This window comes from Mustelus asterias, chromosome 1 (genome assembly GCF_964213995.1).
Source record: "Mustelus asterias chromosome 1, sMusAst1.hap1.1, whole genome shotgun sequence".
NCBI lineage: Eukaryota > Metazoa > Chordata > Chondrichthyes > Carcharhiniformes > Triakidae > Mustelus > Mustelus asterias.
The window spans coordinates 39,964,758-39,981,413 of NC_135801.1; the positions used below are offsets into that span (position 1 = coordinate 39,964,758).

At 49.4% G+C, this 16,656-nt stretch overlaps 1 protein-coding gene across 3 annotated transcripts in view; it reads right to left on the minus strand.

The window, feature by feature from the left end:
- idua (alpha-L-iduronidase) overlaps nt 1-16,656 on the minus strand; it is a 231,361-nt gene that overhangs the window by 89,947 nt on the left and 124,758 nt on the right. For all 3 annotated transcript variants that reach the window (XM_078211751.1, XM_078211758.1, XM_078211767.1), the window contains exons 5-6: nt 5,730-5,825; nt 3,912-4,114 (exon numbers count right to left, since the gene is read on the minus strand). In XM_078211751.1, coding sequence (XP_078067877.1) covers nt 3,912-4,114; nt 5,730-5,825 — 299 coding nt within the window. The remainder of the gene's footprint in view (nt 1-3,911; nt 4,115-5,729; nt 5,826-16,656) is intronic.

The window sequence follows — 16,656 nt, forward strand, 5'->3', positions numbered from 1 at the left end:
TAATAGATCCATCGGTGGTTATTTTCCAAAATTCATTGGACTCTGAAATAGTTCCTACAGAATGGAGGGTAGCTAATGAAAGCCCGTTATTCAAAAAGGGGGGTAGAGAGAAAACAGGGAACTATAGGCCAGTGAACCTAAAGTCGGTACTGGGGAAGTTGCTCGAGTCTATTATCAAGGATTTCATAATTCGGCATTTGGAAGGCAGTGGTGTAATCAGACAAGGTCAGCATGGATTTACAAAAGGAAAATCATGCTTGACGAACCCATTGGAATTCTTTGAGGATGTAACTAGTAGAGTTGACTGAGGAGAACCAGTAGATGTGGTTTGTTTAGACTTTCAGAAGGCTTTCAACAAGGTCTCACAAAACAGACTACTATGTAAAGTTAAAGCACAAGGGATTGCAGGTAATGTCATGAGATGGATAGAAAGCTGGTTAGCAGATAGGAAGCAAAGAGTTGACATAAATGGGTGTTTTTCTGATTGGCAGTCAGTGATTAGTGGGGTTCCACAGGGATCTGTGCTAGGACCCCAACTGTTCATATTAGATATTAATGATTTGGAAGAGGGAATTGAATGTATTATTTCCAAATTTGCAGATGATACAATGTTGGGTGGAAGGGTGAGCTTTTTAAAATATTGGTGGAAACTCCATTGGGATGGCAGGTTTGATAGTTAAATATATAAAAAGACAACTGAAAGCAGATTTAACTCAGTATTTTGACTTTAATGGTCAGTATCTATTGCCCACCCTAATTGCCCTTGAAAAGGTGGTGGTGAGCTATCTTCTTGAACTGCTGCAGTCCATAATCGTGGTTTACTAAAGAAGTTGAATATCTTGTGAAGAGGAAGGAGACGACTTATGTAAAGATGAGACGTGAAGGCTCAGTTTGGGCGCTTGAGAGTTACAAGTTAGCCAGGAAGGATCTAAAGAGAGAGTTAAGAGGAGCCAGGAGGGGACATGAGAAGTCTTTGGCAGGTAGGATCAAGGAAAACCCTAAAGCTTTCTATAGGTATGTCAGGAATAAAAGAATGACTAGGGTAAGATTAGGGCCAGTCAAGGACAGTAGTGGGAAGTTGTGCGTGGAGCCTAAAGAGATAGGAGAGGCACTAAATGAATATTTTGCGTCAGTATTCACGCAGGAAAAAGACAATGTTGTCGAGGAGAATACTGAGATACAGGCTATTGGACTAGATGGAATTGAGGTTAATAAGGAGGAGGTGTTATCAATTCTGGAAAGTGTGAAAATAGATAAATCCCCTGGGCCAGATGGGATTTATCCCAGGATTCTCTGGGAGGCTAGGGAGGAGATTGCAGAGCCTTTGGCTTTGATCTTTAGGTCATCATTGTCTACAGGAATAGTCATGATGTGGAGATGCCGGCGTTGGACTGGGGTAAACACAGTAAGAAGTTTAACAACACCAGGTTAAAGTCCAACAGGTTTATTTGGTAGCAAAAGCCACACAAGCTTTCGGGGCTGCAAGCCCCTTCTTCAGGTGAGTGGGAATTCTGTTCACAAACAGAGCATATAAAGACACAAACTCAATTTACATGAATAATGGTTGGAATGCGAATACTTACAACTAATCAAGTCTTTAAGAAACAAAACAATGTGAGTGGAGAGAGCATCAAGACAGGCTAAAAAGATGTGTATTGTCTCCAGACAAGACAGCCAGTGAAACTCTGTGGGAAAGGAATCATTTGATTAGGGATAGTCAACACGGTTTTGTGAAGGGTAGGTCATGCCTCACAAACCTTATTGAGTTCTTTGAGGAGGTGACCAAAGAGGTGGATGAGGGGAAAGCAGTTGATGTGGTATATATGGATTTCAGTAAAGCATTTGATAAGGTTCCCCACGGTAAGCTATTGCAGAAGATACGGAGGCATGGGATTGAGGGTGATTTAGCGGTTTGGATCAGGAATTGGCTAGCTGTAAGAAGACAGAGGGTGGTGGTTGATGGGAAATATTCATCCTGGAGTTCAGTTACTAGTGGTGTACCGCAAGGATCTGTTTTAGGGCCACTGCTGTTTGTCATTTTTATAAATGACCTGGATGAGGGTGTAGAAGGATGGGTTAGTAAATTTGTGGATGACACTAAAGTTGGTGGAGTTGTGGACAGTGTGGAAGGTTGTTGCAGGTTACAGAGGGACATAGATAAGCTGCAGTGCTGGGCTGAGAGGTGGCAAATGGAGTTCAATGCGGAAAAGTGTGAGGTGATTCACATTAGAAGGAGTAACAGGATTACAGAGTACTGGGCTAATGGTAAGATACTTGGGAGTGTGGATGAACAGAGAGATCCCGGTATCCATGTGCATAGATCCCTGAAAGTTGGCACCCAGGTTGATAGGGTTGTTAAGAAGGCGTACGGAGTGTTAGCTTTTATTGGTAGAGGGATTGAGTTTCGAAGCCAGGAGGTCATGTTGCAGCTGTACAAAACTCTGGTGCGGCCGCACTTGGAATATTGCGTACAGTTCTGGTCACCGCATTATAGGAAGGATGTGGATGCATTGGAAAGGGTGCAGAGGAGATTTACTAGGATGTTGCCTGGTATGGTGGGAAGGTCTTATGAGGAAAGGCTGAGGGACTGGAGGTTGTTTTCGTTGGAGAGAAGGTTAAGAGGTGACTTAATAGAGGCATACAAGATGATCAGAGGATTAGATAGGGTGGATAGTGAGAGCCTTTTTCCTCGGATGGTGATGGCTAGCACGAGGGGACATAGCTTTAAATTGAGGGGTGATAGATATAGGACAGATGTTAGAGGTAGGTTCTTTACTCAGAGAGTAGTAAGGGTGTGGAATGCCCTGCCTGCAGCAGTAGTGGACTCACGAACATTAAGGACATTTAAATGTTCATTGGATAAACATATGGATGATATTGGAATAGTGTAGGTTAGATGGGCTTTAGATTGGTTTCACTGGTCGGCGCAACATCGAGGGCCGAAGGGCCTGTACTGCGCTGTAATGTTCTATGTTCTATATAGTACAGTGACAGTCTCTATGATCCAGAAAGTTGTTAAGCTGCACTGACGTTTTCCATAGGCTGGCTGACCCACTCAGTGAAAAAGGTGGTGGTCCCTCCTTCCAGTAGCAGCTTTTGCTTATATGTGCTGCACTGCTTGTGCTGTCTCATTTTATAACATCGCAGAATTGTTACGGTGCAGAAGGCAGCCATTCAGCCCATTATGTCTTCAATGATTCCCCAAATGAGCAATATGATTTAATGTCATTCCCCTGCCTTTTCCCCCATAACCCTGCACATTGTTTCTATTCAAATAATCATTGAATGCCTTCTTGAATGCCTCAATTAAACCTGCCTCCCACATGCTTCCAGGCAGTGTATTCCAGATCCGAACCACTCATATCGCATTTGCTTCTTTTGCAAATCACTTTAAATTTGCGTCCTCTTGATCCTTTTACAAGTGGAAACGGTTTTTCCTTCCCTATTCTGATCATCCCCCTCATGATTTTGAACACCTCTTTAAAATCTCATTTTAGCCTTTTCACCAAGGAGAACAGACCCAACTTCTCTAACTATCTTCATAACTGAAGTTTCTCATTCCTGGAATCATTCTTGTAAACGTCGTCTGCATTTTCTCCAACATGTTCACAAAAATTAATGCACATTTTCCACAACTGACCATTGAGAAAAATCTGTGATCGAATTCTGTCACAATGATTATATGGAGTTAAAGCTTTTCCAGTAACAGGTTAAAAACATAATTAAACAACAAGTGCCAATTTTTATTTATTTTTGTCCCTTGTTCCAATCTCCTGCAGAATATTTTAAGGCAAACAAGGAAATCAACTAGTTACATCCCTAATTATAAACTGGAAAAAGTGATTCAAAAAGAAAATAATTTTCTAACAGTTGCTGTTCCTGTAATTTGAAAATAATTCAGCCTGACTCACCTTCTTGTGTAAAGCAATATAATCCAATCGTGTTCCAATCTCCCCTGTAAAGAAGTTGGTTCCATTATAACAATGATTTAGCAAACCCCAACTAATAGGCGAGTGTGGAGGAGGATGACATGAATCTCCAGGACCACCTAGTTGAAGTAGCGTGTTAGCTTCTTTCAAACCTTCTGAACAGGCATCATAGTAGTTTTGGAATCCTAAAATCACATAAGTCATTATTCTTATACTTCTGTTCAAAGCCTGCAATTTAACAAGTCTATTTTCCTTCAAAGCTATCGAATATAGCCAGCAACAAATACATTTAGCCCCAGAAATTTTAGTTGACAATACTAGTGAAATCTACAATAATTTGTTGCATAAAGAAATTTTTCCTAACTTAAACTATAATTGATTAATTTTGTTACTGATTCTACAACTATGACTCTATGATGAGTTGAAGTAGGGGTGAAATTAGACAGTTACAGAATTTAGGTTTACAGAATTAGAGGGTCTCAGTGATGTTGCAGTTTTATGGTCATCTCAGAGTCAAATATCATCTCAGAGTCAAATCTGATGCCAAAGTTGCCAACAGTCTGATTCAGTCTCAGTTACCAAGGAGAAGAATTCAGTTAGTCACCAGAGAATGGATCTACAGCAGGGAATGAAATAAAATAATTTCAGTATTCCTGACATTTGTGTGGGTGAAGTACGGAATATTTGACAAGTAGTCTGATAATTTAGCAACTATGGATGAGTCGACATAGTGGTAAGGTAGAGCTGGGTGCCATCACTGTGCATGGGAAAACTAATGCTGTGCGCTTAGATGATGACACTGAGAAGGAGCATGTAGATGAGAAATAGGAGTAGGCCAAGATTAGATCCTTGAGGTTCACCAGAGGTAATGGTGTGGGAGCAGGAAGAGAAGCCACTGCAAGTGATACTCTGGCTATGATTAGATGGATAAGAAATTAGATGGACAAGACGAGTATAGTCCCATCCAGTGGACAGGCATTGGAGGAGAATAGATTGATCAACCATGCCAAAAGCAGCAGACAAGTCAAAAAGAAAAAGGAGGAATAGTTTACTTCTGTCAAAATAGGATATCATTTGTGACTTTGTAAAAAAAATGTTTTGGTACTGTGGCATTGGTGGTAACTAGAATGGAGGGATTCAAATATGGAGTTCGATAAACTGGCATGAATTTGAAAGGCGACATGTTCAAGCATTTGGGAAGAGGAAAAGGAGGTTGGAAGTGGGGGCAGTGATGATAGTGGGTGGGATCGTGAGTTGAATCTTGAGAATGGTGAAGGCAGCTGATTTAAAGGAAAAAGGGACAATGCTTAAATAAATGTCTTGAGATAACAATGTCAGCTAACATGAGGGCCAAGACAACAGTTGTGAAATCGGCTGAGGCCTCCTATAACGGCTCACGTATGAATAAGGGCAGGGGTGTAGTCGGGTGGTCCACAGTGTGGGTAATTCGGTCAGGGGTTGTCAAATCTGGTTGGGGAGTGGTGGGGTCAGCTGTGTAGCCAGGTGGTTCGGCTACTTGGATAAAATATTAGCGGAGACCCAAACATCTGTACTGTTAAGAGTCAATGTCCTAAAAAACAGAATAGACAGGAAAACATTGTCAAAAAATCTAGTGACAATCCAAAGTGGTGCAACAGCCAAAAGAAAAATCTAAGCTAGCTGTAAATTAAACTCACTTTTTGAATGTTACATTAGGAAATGTTTCTTTTGTACACTCCTGCACATCCTTAATCCCAAGTTGATTTAGTTATGCCTTTATGACAACCATTACATAGTTTTATCAATTACATGACAACCTACCTCGAATTGTGAATGTTAGATTATCAAAATCATGATTATCTGGTTCATTCCATGTTTCAAAGTTCCATTTTGACACATATGCCACACCATATATATCTATAAACAAATGGAAAATGTTTGCAGGTGGTAAACCAAGTATGCAGCTCTTACCTTTGCAAATAATAAATATTTCATTCTTAAATATTTTTATTACCTAAAGTTTTCATTTTATGAAATATTATGCATTGAATACAACTAAATTTATGACTCACCTTTAATTTAGACTGAAAAGAATAGGCAATGAATTGTTTGTGGTATCTGCATGTAAATTTGTACAAATACACCCAAGTCTCTCCCAGCATCAACATTTAAGTTTGTTTTATTCTTTTGCAGGACGTGGCCATCACTGGCCAGGCCAGCATTTTTGATCCCCATCCCCAATTGTCTTTGAGAAGGTGGTGGTGAGTTGCCTTCTTGTATCAGTGTAGTCCATGCAGTGGAGGTACAAGCCACACCCATCCTGACTTGGAAATATATCACTGTTCCTTTACTGTCATTGGATCAAAATGCTGGAACTCGCTCCCAAACAGCACTGTGATTGTTCCTGATGGTGTCCAGAACCAGGGGTCACAGTCTGAGAACACACAGTAGATATTTAGGATAGAAATGAGGAGAAACTTCTTCTCCCAGAGATTAGTTAGCCTATGGAATTCGCTAACACAGCAAATAGTTGAGGACAAAACATTGAATGTTTTCAAGGAGCGAGTTCCAGCATTTTGATCCAATGACAGTAAAGGAGCAGTGATATATTTCCAAGTCAGGATGGATGTGGCTTGGAAGGGAACTTGCAGGTGTTGGTGTACCCATGCAGCTGCTGCCATTGTCCTTCGAGATAGTAGAGAGTTGCTCCAATGCATCTAGTAGATGGTACACAATGTCACCACTATGCATTGGTAGTGGAGGGAGCGGATATTGGAGGTGGTGGATGAGGTGCCAATCAAGTGGGCTACTTTGTTCTGAATGGTGTTAAGTGTTGATTGAGCTGCACTCATCCAGGCCTTTTAACTGGTGAACAGGATTTAGGGAGTCAGGAGGTGAGTTATTTGCCAGAGAATTCTCAGGCTTTGACCTGCTCTTGTAGCCACAGCATTTATATGGCTGGTCCTATTCAATTTTTGATGAAAGGTTTCAAACTTTTTCAAAAAAAATTGTTTTTCTCTACCTATGAATTAATAACCACACACTCCCACATTATACTCCATGGTTGCTTACTCACTTAATCTGATAGATCTCTGTGTCCTCTGCACAACCTTCATTCCCACCTAACTTCGCATTGTGAATAAATTTAGGTAAATTGGCCCAAACTTTCCAGTCTACGGATTGTCATATGACTAAGATGCACCTCAGGGCCATCCAGAAGCCCTGACCTGTGGACCTACATAGAGATTGCCCGGGAAATTTAAACTTCTAATGGGCAATTCTCCTACTGCTTGGAAGCCACCGTGAATGCCTCTGACTATGGAGGTTTGGGACAGATCTGTCCGTGATACTTACTTGGATAGTTACTCAGGAAATGTCAGACTTTTTAAAACCAGGATAACTCCAGAACTGAGTACAGCTCTCCCACTCCCGCCCCCACCATCACTCTTTTTGATTGTCCAATTACCCCCCAACCATCCGGCCACAATACTGATCCAAATATCCGACAACCACCCGACTACTTCCCCAATCACCTGACTAGCCCCAAAAACCTGACAACCTCCCAGCCCCCTGATACATAGATACATAGAAAATAGAAGGAGGAGGCTATTCGGTCCTTCGGGTATGTGCCTCGATTCATTATGATCATGGTTGATCATCAAACTCATAGCCTGATCCCGCCTTTCCACCTCCCCATGTCCTTTGATCCCTTTTGCCTCAAGTGCTATATCTAGCTGCTCCTTGAAAACATACAATGTTTTGTCCTCAACTATTTGCTGTGTTAGCGAATTCCATAGGCTAACCAATCTCTGGGAGAAGAAATTTCTCCTCATCTCTGTCCTAAACGTCTATTGTGTGTTCTCAGACTTTGACCCCTGGTTCTGGACACCATCAGGAACATCCTTCTTGTATCTACCCTGTCTAGTCCTGTTCGAATTTTATAGGTTTCTATGAGATCCCCCCTCATTTTTCTGAACTCCAGCGAATACAATCCTAACCAACTCAGTCTCTCCTCATACGTCAGTCCCGCCATCCCAGGAATCAGTCTGGTAAACTTTCTCTGCAAACCAAGAACATCCTTCCTCACATAAGGAGACCAAAACTGCACACAATGTTCCAGTTGTGGCATCGCCAAGGCCCTGCATAATTGCATCTGACCTGACTACCCACTGACCAAGTACCCCACCGATAGGACTTGACAACTCCCAACCACCCAACTACCCCAACCTGACTAATCCCGACCACCGAACTACACACTTTACCCAACCTGACTAACCCCCAATCCAATTATTCACTTCCTGACCACCTGATTATTCCACTCCCCCAAACTTACCAGACCAACACCCTGACCTCCCAACTGCCCCCTAATGCGACCAAAGCATCCCTGATCATCTGACTACTCACTTTACCCACCTCATCCACCTCTCCGACTGTAATAACTCCACGGAGGTGAAAGTCCCGTCACCAAGTTACTTTATTTACACCATACATCTGTACACAGCCAGCTCTCCAGTTGTTCCCCTGCTGAATGCAGCCTGGGAGTCTGGCACACCTGCTTTAAATAGGGAGCATGAGGCTCCCTGATTTAACCATCAATTAGGACTCATCAGGCATCTCTTTTAGGTACCAACTAAATAAACAAACTCAAATTAACTTAGGGACAAATTAAAAGGGGCATCTCCCCAAAAGGAGGAGGAACAGCCTGAACAAAAAACAAAGTCCAAAGGAAACTTAAAACATTAAATCAAAAAGGTGATTATCAGGGTCGATAATACACCCCAGCCCCTGCGGTGCCCAGCGGGCGCGGAAGGCGTCAACTGCTTCCGTGTACACCACCTGCTCCCTCTTCAGGGACACTTGACTGCAAATATAGCCGCAGTAGAGGGACAGACAGTCAGGATGGATGACTCCAACGATCGCCCGTTGCCTGGACCCATTGATGACTCACCTAGCCAGGCCCAGGTGCAGGTTCACGAGGTCGCCCTCCCGATCCGCCCCTCTCCGCACCAGGTGCTCGTAGATCAGGAGCATGGGGCTGAAGTGCAAACAGAACATTAATAAAAGATGTTTCAGAAAACTGAAAAGGGTGTGCAATCTAAAACACAAAACATAGACATGGTCCACAGACTCCACAAGACCACAGAAGGGGCAAGCTTGGGAGCCCATGAACCGGAGAAACCTACGGTTGTACGGTACTGCTGCATGCAGCACCCTCCACCCCAGGTCCAAGATAATTGGGGGAGATCCCTCCGTAGAGGGACCTCCACCGCCCGGCGGCAACAAGGCCCGCCAAGGTGTATTCGGGCGACAGGCGAGGACGCGGTAGTGGAAGGTGTGCAGCAGCAGCCCGTACAGGAAATGCCTCCGTGCGGTAGAAAAGGGCACGGAGGACATATCTGTGAGGCAGCACATGCCATGGGGCACCTGACCGTGGGGGGGGGGTTTTGGGCCAATGTGAAATTCCGTCCGAGCAGGGGAACGCTCGGGCGGGATCCCACCGCACACCTGCGCCGCCAGGGCCGAGCACGACCATCCTAAGGTCTCAGATGGCTTTGGCCACGCACCAGACGGCCACTCCCGCGCGCTCAGCCAGCTCGTGGGGGCTCATCCAGCCCGCTCCGCCGCCATCCAGCACGTCCCCGATCCGGGTCACCCCAGCGTCCACGGCCCTCCTCTCCACCAGCCACCTGAAGTTATACGGCTGGAGGAGCAGATTCCTGAGCAGCAGCTCTCGCATGAGAGCCGCTACTCCTGACTGAGGAGAGTTGCATCGCGAGGCGACCGTGTTCCAGACCATCAGGAGGTCCTGGTAAAAGACGGGCAACGCCTGCACGTCATCAGCGTATGCCGACAGGACCACCCCAATGTCCGGCCACGCAGAGCCAAACCCGACCTCCTCCGCAAGAAGCGCAGGAATGGCTCCACGCATATAGAATAAAGTTGGCCGGACAAGGGGCAGCTCTGCCGTACTCCTCTCCCAAAGCGAAGGGGCACCGTCAGGGACCCGTTAACCTTAATTAGACACTCTGCGGCAGAGTACAGTAATCGGATCTGGGCAACAAAATGCGTCCCGAATCCGAATGCCCGCAGAGTTCCGAGTAGGTACTCGTGTTCCACCCTGTCGAACGCCTTCTTCTGATTGAGTGATAAGAAGGCGCTCGACAGACCAGCCCTCTGGGAATGATGGATTCGGTCCCGGACTAGATGGAGGTTGTCGTGAATCGACCTGCCCGGGACCGTGTAGGACTGGTCAAGGTGGATCATGTGGCCCAGCACGGAGCCAAGGTGTGAAGCCATAGCCCTGGCAAAGATTTTGTAGTCCGTACTGAGGGGGGAGACCGGGCGCCAGTTCTTTAAAAGCCTGAGATCCCTCTTCTTCAGCAGCAGGGCAATAATGGCCCTGCGCCATGAAAGGGGCATCTCCCCGGTAGTTATGGTCTCCCCCAAGACCCCCGTGTAGTCGTTCCCCAGGACATCCCAGAGCGCCCTGATGAACTCCACGGTCAGCCCGTCCAGACCTGGGGCCTTGCACCGTTGGAAGCTGTCGAGGGCACCAGTCAGCTCGGCCAGGCTGATTTTGGCCTCAAGCTTGCCAATGCCCTCTGGGCTGACCTGTGGCAGATCCTCCCACAAAACTCTGCTGGCATCCTCCCTAGACAGATCCAGAGAGAAGAGGGTGGTGTAATAATCCCGGGCAATAGCCCGGATGACCTCCGGGTCTGAGACGGGGGAACCATCGTCGGCCAGCAGCGCAAGGAGCTGCTGACGGTTAGTCCGCCCTTTTTCCAGCAAGTAGAAGGGGGAGCTGCAGTCCAGCTCCACTTGGAATTGGAGCCGCAACCTCACGTACACGCCACGGGACCTGACAAGTTGCAGGTCCTGCAGCACACCCTTCTTCTCCCTGTACTTCAGCTGCAGGGCCAGGTCCACATCGAGCTGACTGAGACGTGCCTCCAGGTCGAAAACCTCCTTCTCCAACTCCGAGCCTGGATCTCTGCCTCTTTGTCGACCCTCCTGCGTACTCCTGACAGAAGGTCCGGACGTGAGTCTTGCCCACATCCCACCATAGCCTCAAGAGGAGGAAGCCTCCCCACTTCCTTCTCCAGCCAGCCCAGAATCGACAAAACGAGTCCAGGAAGCGCTCGTCCTCCAGCAGTGTGTTGTTAAAGTGCCAGTACGCGGACCCCCCCCCCCCGGATGCGAGACGGAACAAACTCCGCCCACACCAGGTGGTGGTCCATGCACGGCACCTGCCGCATGGAGGCCGACGGCACGCCGGACACGTGCGCCCTCGAAATGTAAAGGCGGTCGATTCTGGATGCTCCGCCTCCAGGCTTCACGAAAGTGAAAGTTCTGGAGCCAGGATGGAGATGTCTCCAGATGTCCAAGTCACGGGTCCCGAGCAGGTCCTGCAACTTCACCACCGCCGGGGTGCACAGCCAGGGGCCGGTGCGGTCCCATGCCTCAAGGGTACAGTTGAAATCCCCTCCCACCCCCCGAGGATGATGCATTCGCCCCCATTGATGGTGTCGAGATGAGCGGACATCTGCTCGTAGAAAGTCGTTTGCTGCGGTCCAGTGGTCGGGGCGTAGACGTTCAGAAAGTGAATGACCACACCCGCCTCATGGATCATCAAGTGCAGCAATCGGCCTGGCACCGGCTCCTTGACCCTCAAGATCTCCGGCTGAAAATGCGGGGCCAACAAGATAGCCACTCCACGAGAAGCGAGTGTGAGGTGGCCCATGTAGACCCCCCCCTCGCCACTCCAGGAGCCATCGGGCTTAGTCTCTCGGAATGGTACGGGTTTCCTCGCAGGAAGCACACCGCATACTTCCTGTCACGGAGGAACGAGAAGTTCTGGAACCTGCGCAGTGGCTCACTGCTGCCGTTGACATTAAGGCTAGTTATAGTCACCTTCATGTCAGTAGCTTAGTGCCACCGTCACCATTTACTCTAATTGTGTGGGGGAGCACTGGTACAAGACGCGCCAGTCCACCCCCCCAGGAGCCCATCGAGGAACTCCAGCACCCGACGCTGCCCTTTTTCATCCAGGTCCGACGCGGCCTGCGAGCAGACCTGCGTGGACTGGACGACCGGACCAACGGTCGAGGGCGAGTCGGACGCTGTCAAGGCGACCAGAGTGGTCTTTTATAAAGGCCCTGAGTTCTCCAAAGGGGATGAGGTGGGGGGCATGAGGGAGTCCCCTGCCTTGCTCCAGGTGGACCCAAAAACAGTTCCCGTGCCCACCACCGAGCAGCTTACCTCCGCAGGGCAGTTGCCTCTCGTCTCCGAGTCTCAGGGCGTACGGCGGGCGGCACAGAGCCGCCAACTAGTCCTAACTCTCTGCTGATCCCACCCCCAGGATCGGTGGAGGAGGGGTTCCCCCAGGGCTCCTCCCTGGTTTCTGGGCCCGAGGGCGGCAGCGGCTCTGCCCCAGACACCTGGGCACCCGGACACAGGTCCGGAGAATCCTCCAATCCAAGGTCGGGGGCGCCCAGCATCAGAAGTCGGGACAGAGAGGCGGGGGCCTTCCTCGCCACCGTCGCCCAAGGACTCAAACAGCAGGGTGTTGCCACAGTCCTCGAGCAAGCTGAAAAGGAACTCCTCCGGGGTGCTAAATTGCACCGGATGGAACGGAGCCACGGGGGCCCCGCTCTCACCCGGTCCCGGGGAGTCCCAAATTAGTCAAACATGACCATCCCTTCATGAACCCATGCTGCGTCTTTTGCCTGTCCGTCCTGGGGTAAAGGCACAAAAACGGGTGGGGGCAGGGGATGGTATGAATTGGGAGAGGGGTGTGGGCGCCACAACCTCTACGCCAGGGGAGGGGGTGTGGGGAGTCCCACTGATGGCAAGTTCCCCCTTCCCTGGAGGTGTAACGCCTCTTATTGAGGGGCAACCCCTGGCAGGGAATGCCCCTTGCACTCTGCCCCTCTCCTTCCTGCCCCGCCCTTTGGGCTTTCTCTTCCCCTCCCCACGAGGTGTCGTGTCAGCCTGTTCGGGGTCGTGTGCCTGCCCCCCCGGACCTGGGAACCCACGCACCCGTGACACCGGGCCCAGCACATGGCGCTGAGGCGCCCACGGGCCCGGTAGATGGTGTTGGAGGGTGGCCGGAGGTGGATGTTTTCCCCAAGCCGGCTGCCGGGGTAACTGGGGTAGTGGGGGTCGGGGTTCCGTTTCCCTCTTTTTTCTTCCCCTTCTTGCTTGTGGTCTTCTGGCCTCACGGAGGCTCCGCTCCTCCCCCCACCGGCAGCCAAGGTGGCAGCCGCTGCCGGCGTGGCCTCCCCTTGCGGGGGGCCAGGTGGTACTTGGTTGGGGGAAGAGGGGGCTGCGGTGCCAGCTGCGGCCGCCTTGGGGTGGGGGGGGTCGGCGGCCTTGGAGGCGGGGCAGTTCTTTTAAATATGCCCCATCTCCTTATAGGCACGGCACCGCATGCCGTCCGCGGACCAGAAGACCCTGTAGGTGGTCCCCTCGAAGGGGATGTTGAAGCCCCTTTCCAGGCACTCCTCCCGGGCCAGGCGGACATAGACCTGGCACCGGAGTACACGTGCCGAAGGCTGGGTCACAAAGGCAGAGTGGGATCAGCGCCATCCCGGACCTGACCTCCCCCAGCGGATGGAGATGGGGGAAGAGGAACTCAATGGGTATGAAGGGCAGGGTGCTCGAGATGACAAGCCTGTGGGCGGTGGCCTCAAGAGGGTCCACCGCCAGGAACGTCCCACCAATTGTGAGCCCCTTTTCCAGGGAGAGGTGGATCGCCCGCTCGGCCTTCAAGAAAAATACGGCCTTGCCGTACATCTTTGAGGCCGCTACAATGCCTGAGGAGCCGACAACCCCAGCCATTGCCATGATGATGGCGATGACGGCGATGGGATGACGGCGATGGCGATGAGGAGGAGCCGCCGGTGTTGGGGGCAGCAGCAGTGGGTGGGAGGACTTTAACTCTTCAGCCCTGTTGGGCCAACAATGAAAAGTCTGTGGTGTAGATAGAATGATGATATTCTGTTTTCTTCCCCCCCCCCCCATCCCTTTGAGGCACAGACTTTTTATGACTGTTGGAGGGTGTTGTCCTCCCTCCTGCATATGAAAGTCACTCTTTGTCTCTCCCTCTCTCCTTCCAAGGAGAGAGCACCTTCTAAAGGCCGAGTGTGCAGGGGAACTGATGGCTCTTTCTTCCTTCCTCCTCCTTCTTTCTGGTGAAATCCTTTCCACAGATACGAAAGGCCCTTCCACCCAGCTTCTTTCCTGTTATCAGCAACAGTAGACACTGCGCATACGCAGCCAGCTCTCCAGATGCTCCCTGCTGAATGCAGGCTGGGAGTCTGACACACCTGCTTTAAATAGGGAGCATGAGGCTCCCTGATTTAACCATCAATTAAGACTCATCAGACAGTTCATACTCTAGTAAGCCAACCTCATTAGCCTGCCTGAAGTCATCACACTCCTCCCCCCCCAAAGTCCAAGGAATCCCCTCGGTTTGCTTCCCTCAGGGGTCTTTTCCTCCGCTTGAGCGCCGGGTCGGGATCCTCCAACTCGGCCTATGATGTCAGCGGTGTGTAATGGTTGGGCGCCCATCTCTTCCGCCGCAAACACCGGAGGTCTGGTTCCTCGTCCACTTCAGCTGGTAGGGCAATCGCTGCAGCTTCGTCCCGTGTCCATTTCGGACCCATCAAGGATGCAGGGGAGGCAGTACTGCCTTCTCGAGGGGGACTCTGCTCGTCCCTAGGGCTGCAGGGCGGACTCGGCTCTGGAACGAGTGGAGAGCTTGAGGCCCGGATCTGGTCCAGGTGTTTCCTTCCACTGCCCCGTCTGCACGTACTTGGTAGGATACCGGTCCACTCCTGGACTGGACTGTTCCGGTTACCCAGGTGGGTCTATTTGCATAATTTCTGACCCAAACTCTCCCCCGCTTCAAAGTGCCTCTCTCCGCGAGTGTTGTTATGGCCCCTGCATTGGGCTTCCTGGTGTCTTTCCACCTTTCCTCCCAGGTTTGGCAACAACAGGCTCGGTCTGGTGAGGGGTCTTCTGCCCATTGGTAACTCTGCTGGCGCAGTTCCCATGGTGGCATGTGGAGTGGTCCTATCGTCAAAAAACCACCTTAAGAGTTTTGTCACTAATGAGGCCGCTGGCTGTTTTTTCGACCCGGCCTTTAACGTCTGGACTGCTCTCTCCACTAGCCCATTTGATGCTGGACGATAAGGTGCCGTCTTGATGTGCCGGATCCCATTTGATTTCATAAATTTTGTGAACTCTAGGCTGGTGAACACTGAACCATTATCGGAAACTAATACCTCTGGGATCCCGTGCATTGCGAATGAGGTGCACAGTTTCTCAACGGTTGCCGTCATGTTTGCTGAGTTTAGTTTATAGACATCTAACCACTTGGACTGGGCATCTATTATCACCAGAAACATGGACCCCATAAACGGGCCTGCAAAATCGACATGGAGTCGTGACCATGGTCTGCCTGGCCATTCCCACGGGTGCAGCGGGGCTGCCGGTGGTGCCTTCTGCCCCTGTTGGCACTTCTGGCGCTGTCCTACCAGTTTCGCTATGTCTGCGCCCAGACCTGGCCACCAGACATAGCTCCTGGCCAGCATTTTTGTTTTTGATACTCCAGGGTGCCCATGGTGTAGTTCGGACGTCCCTTCAGTCTCACTGGCAATTTGATGAGTTCTGATTTTGTCATCACTAATCACAGTAGCTGTTCCTCGTCAGAGGTATGGGGAGCTTTCAGGTTGTGCATTTTCCTGTCCCTCGGCCTACATGTTCTTTTCAGCCATGTTGGTTTAGGAGACTTGCTTTTCCTCTGCGCATCCTGACACTGTAAGAAGTCTCACACCACCAGGTTAAAGTCCAACAGGTTTATTTGGTAGCAAATACCATAAGCTTTCGGAGCACTGCTCCTTCGTCAGATGGAGTGGATATTTGCTCTCAAACAGTGCACAGATACAGAAATCAAGTTACAGAATACTAATTAGAATGCGAATCTTTAAAGCCAGCCAGGTCTTAAAGGTACAGACAATGTGGGTGGAGGGAGCATTCAACTGATAATTATCAGTAACCCCCACAGCTTGCCTCCTGGGCTTGTAGAATCTCACTAGCTGTTCTGTCTGGAGACAATACACATCTCTTTAACCTGTGTTGAATGCTCCCTCCACCCACATTGTCTGTACCTTTAAGACCTGGCTGGTTTTAAAGATTCGCATTCTAATTAGTATTCTGTAACTTGATTTCTGTGTCTGTGCACTGTTTGAGAGCAGATATCCACTCCATCTGACGAAGGAGCAGTGCTCCGAAAGCTTATGGTATTTGCTACCAAATAAACCTGTTGGACTTTAACCTGGTGTTGTGAGACTTCTTACTGTGCTTACCCCAGTCCAACGCCGGCATCTCCACATCATGACATCCTGACACTGGCAACCATCGCAATGTCGTGTCGAGCTGGGCTCTACAGGAACTGCTGTCACTCTGGGCTTAACCTTAACCTTGTCTAGGTGCGGTTTTATAGGCGGACTTGGGCTCCCTCATATCCAAATCCTCCCAGAGGACCGCTATGTAGTGGCCTGCCCCGTAGTGGTAGTACCCTAACCCAGTCTCCCTGGTGTTGGCCTCGACCTCCATTGGTTTGCCCTTTAATCCTTGGAGCTCATACACTTCGCTTGCCGCTTTTTCTAATGACAAGGCCAGCTGAAATGCCTGTTTACAGTCCAGCTGGGCCTCCTCCAACAGGCGTTTCTGTATAATC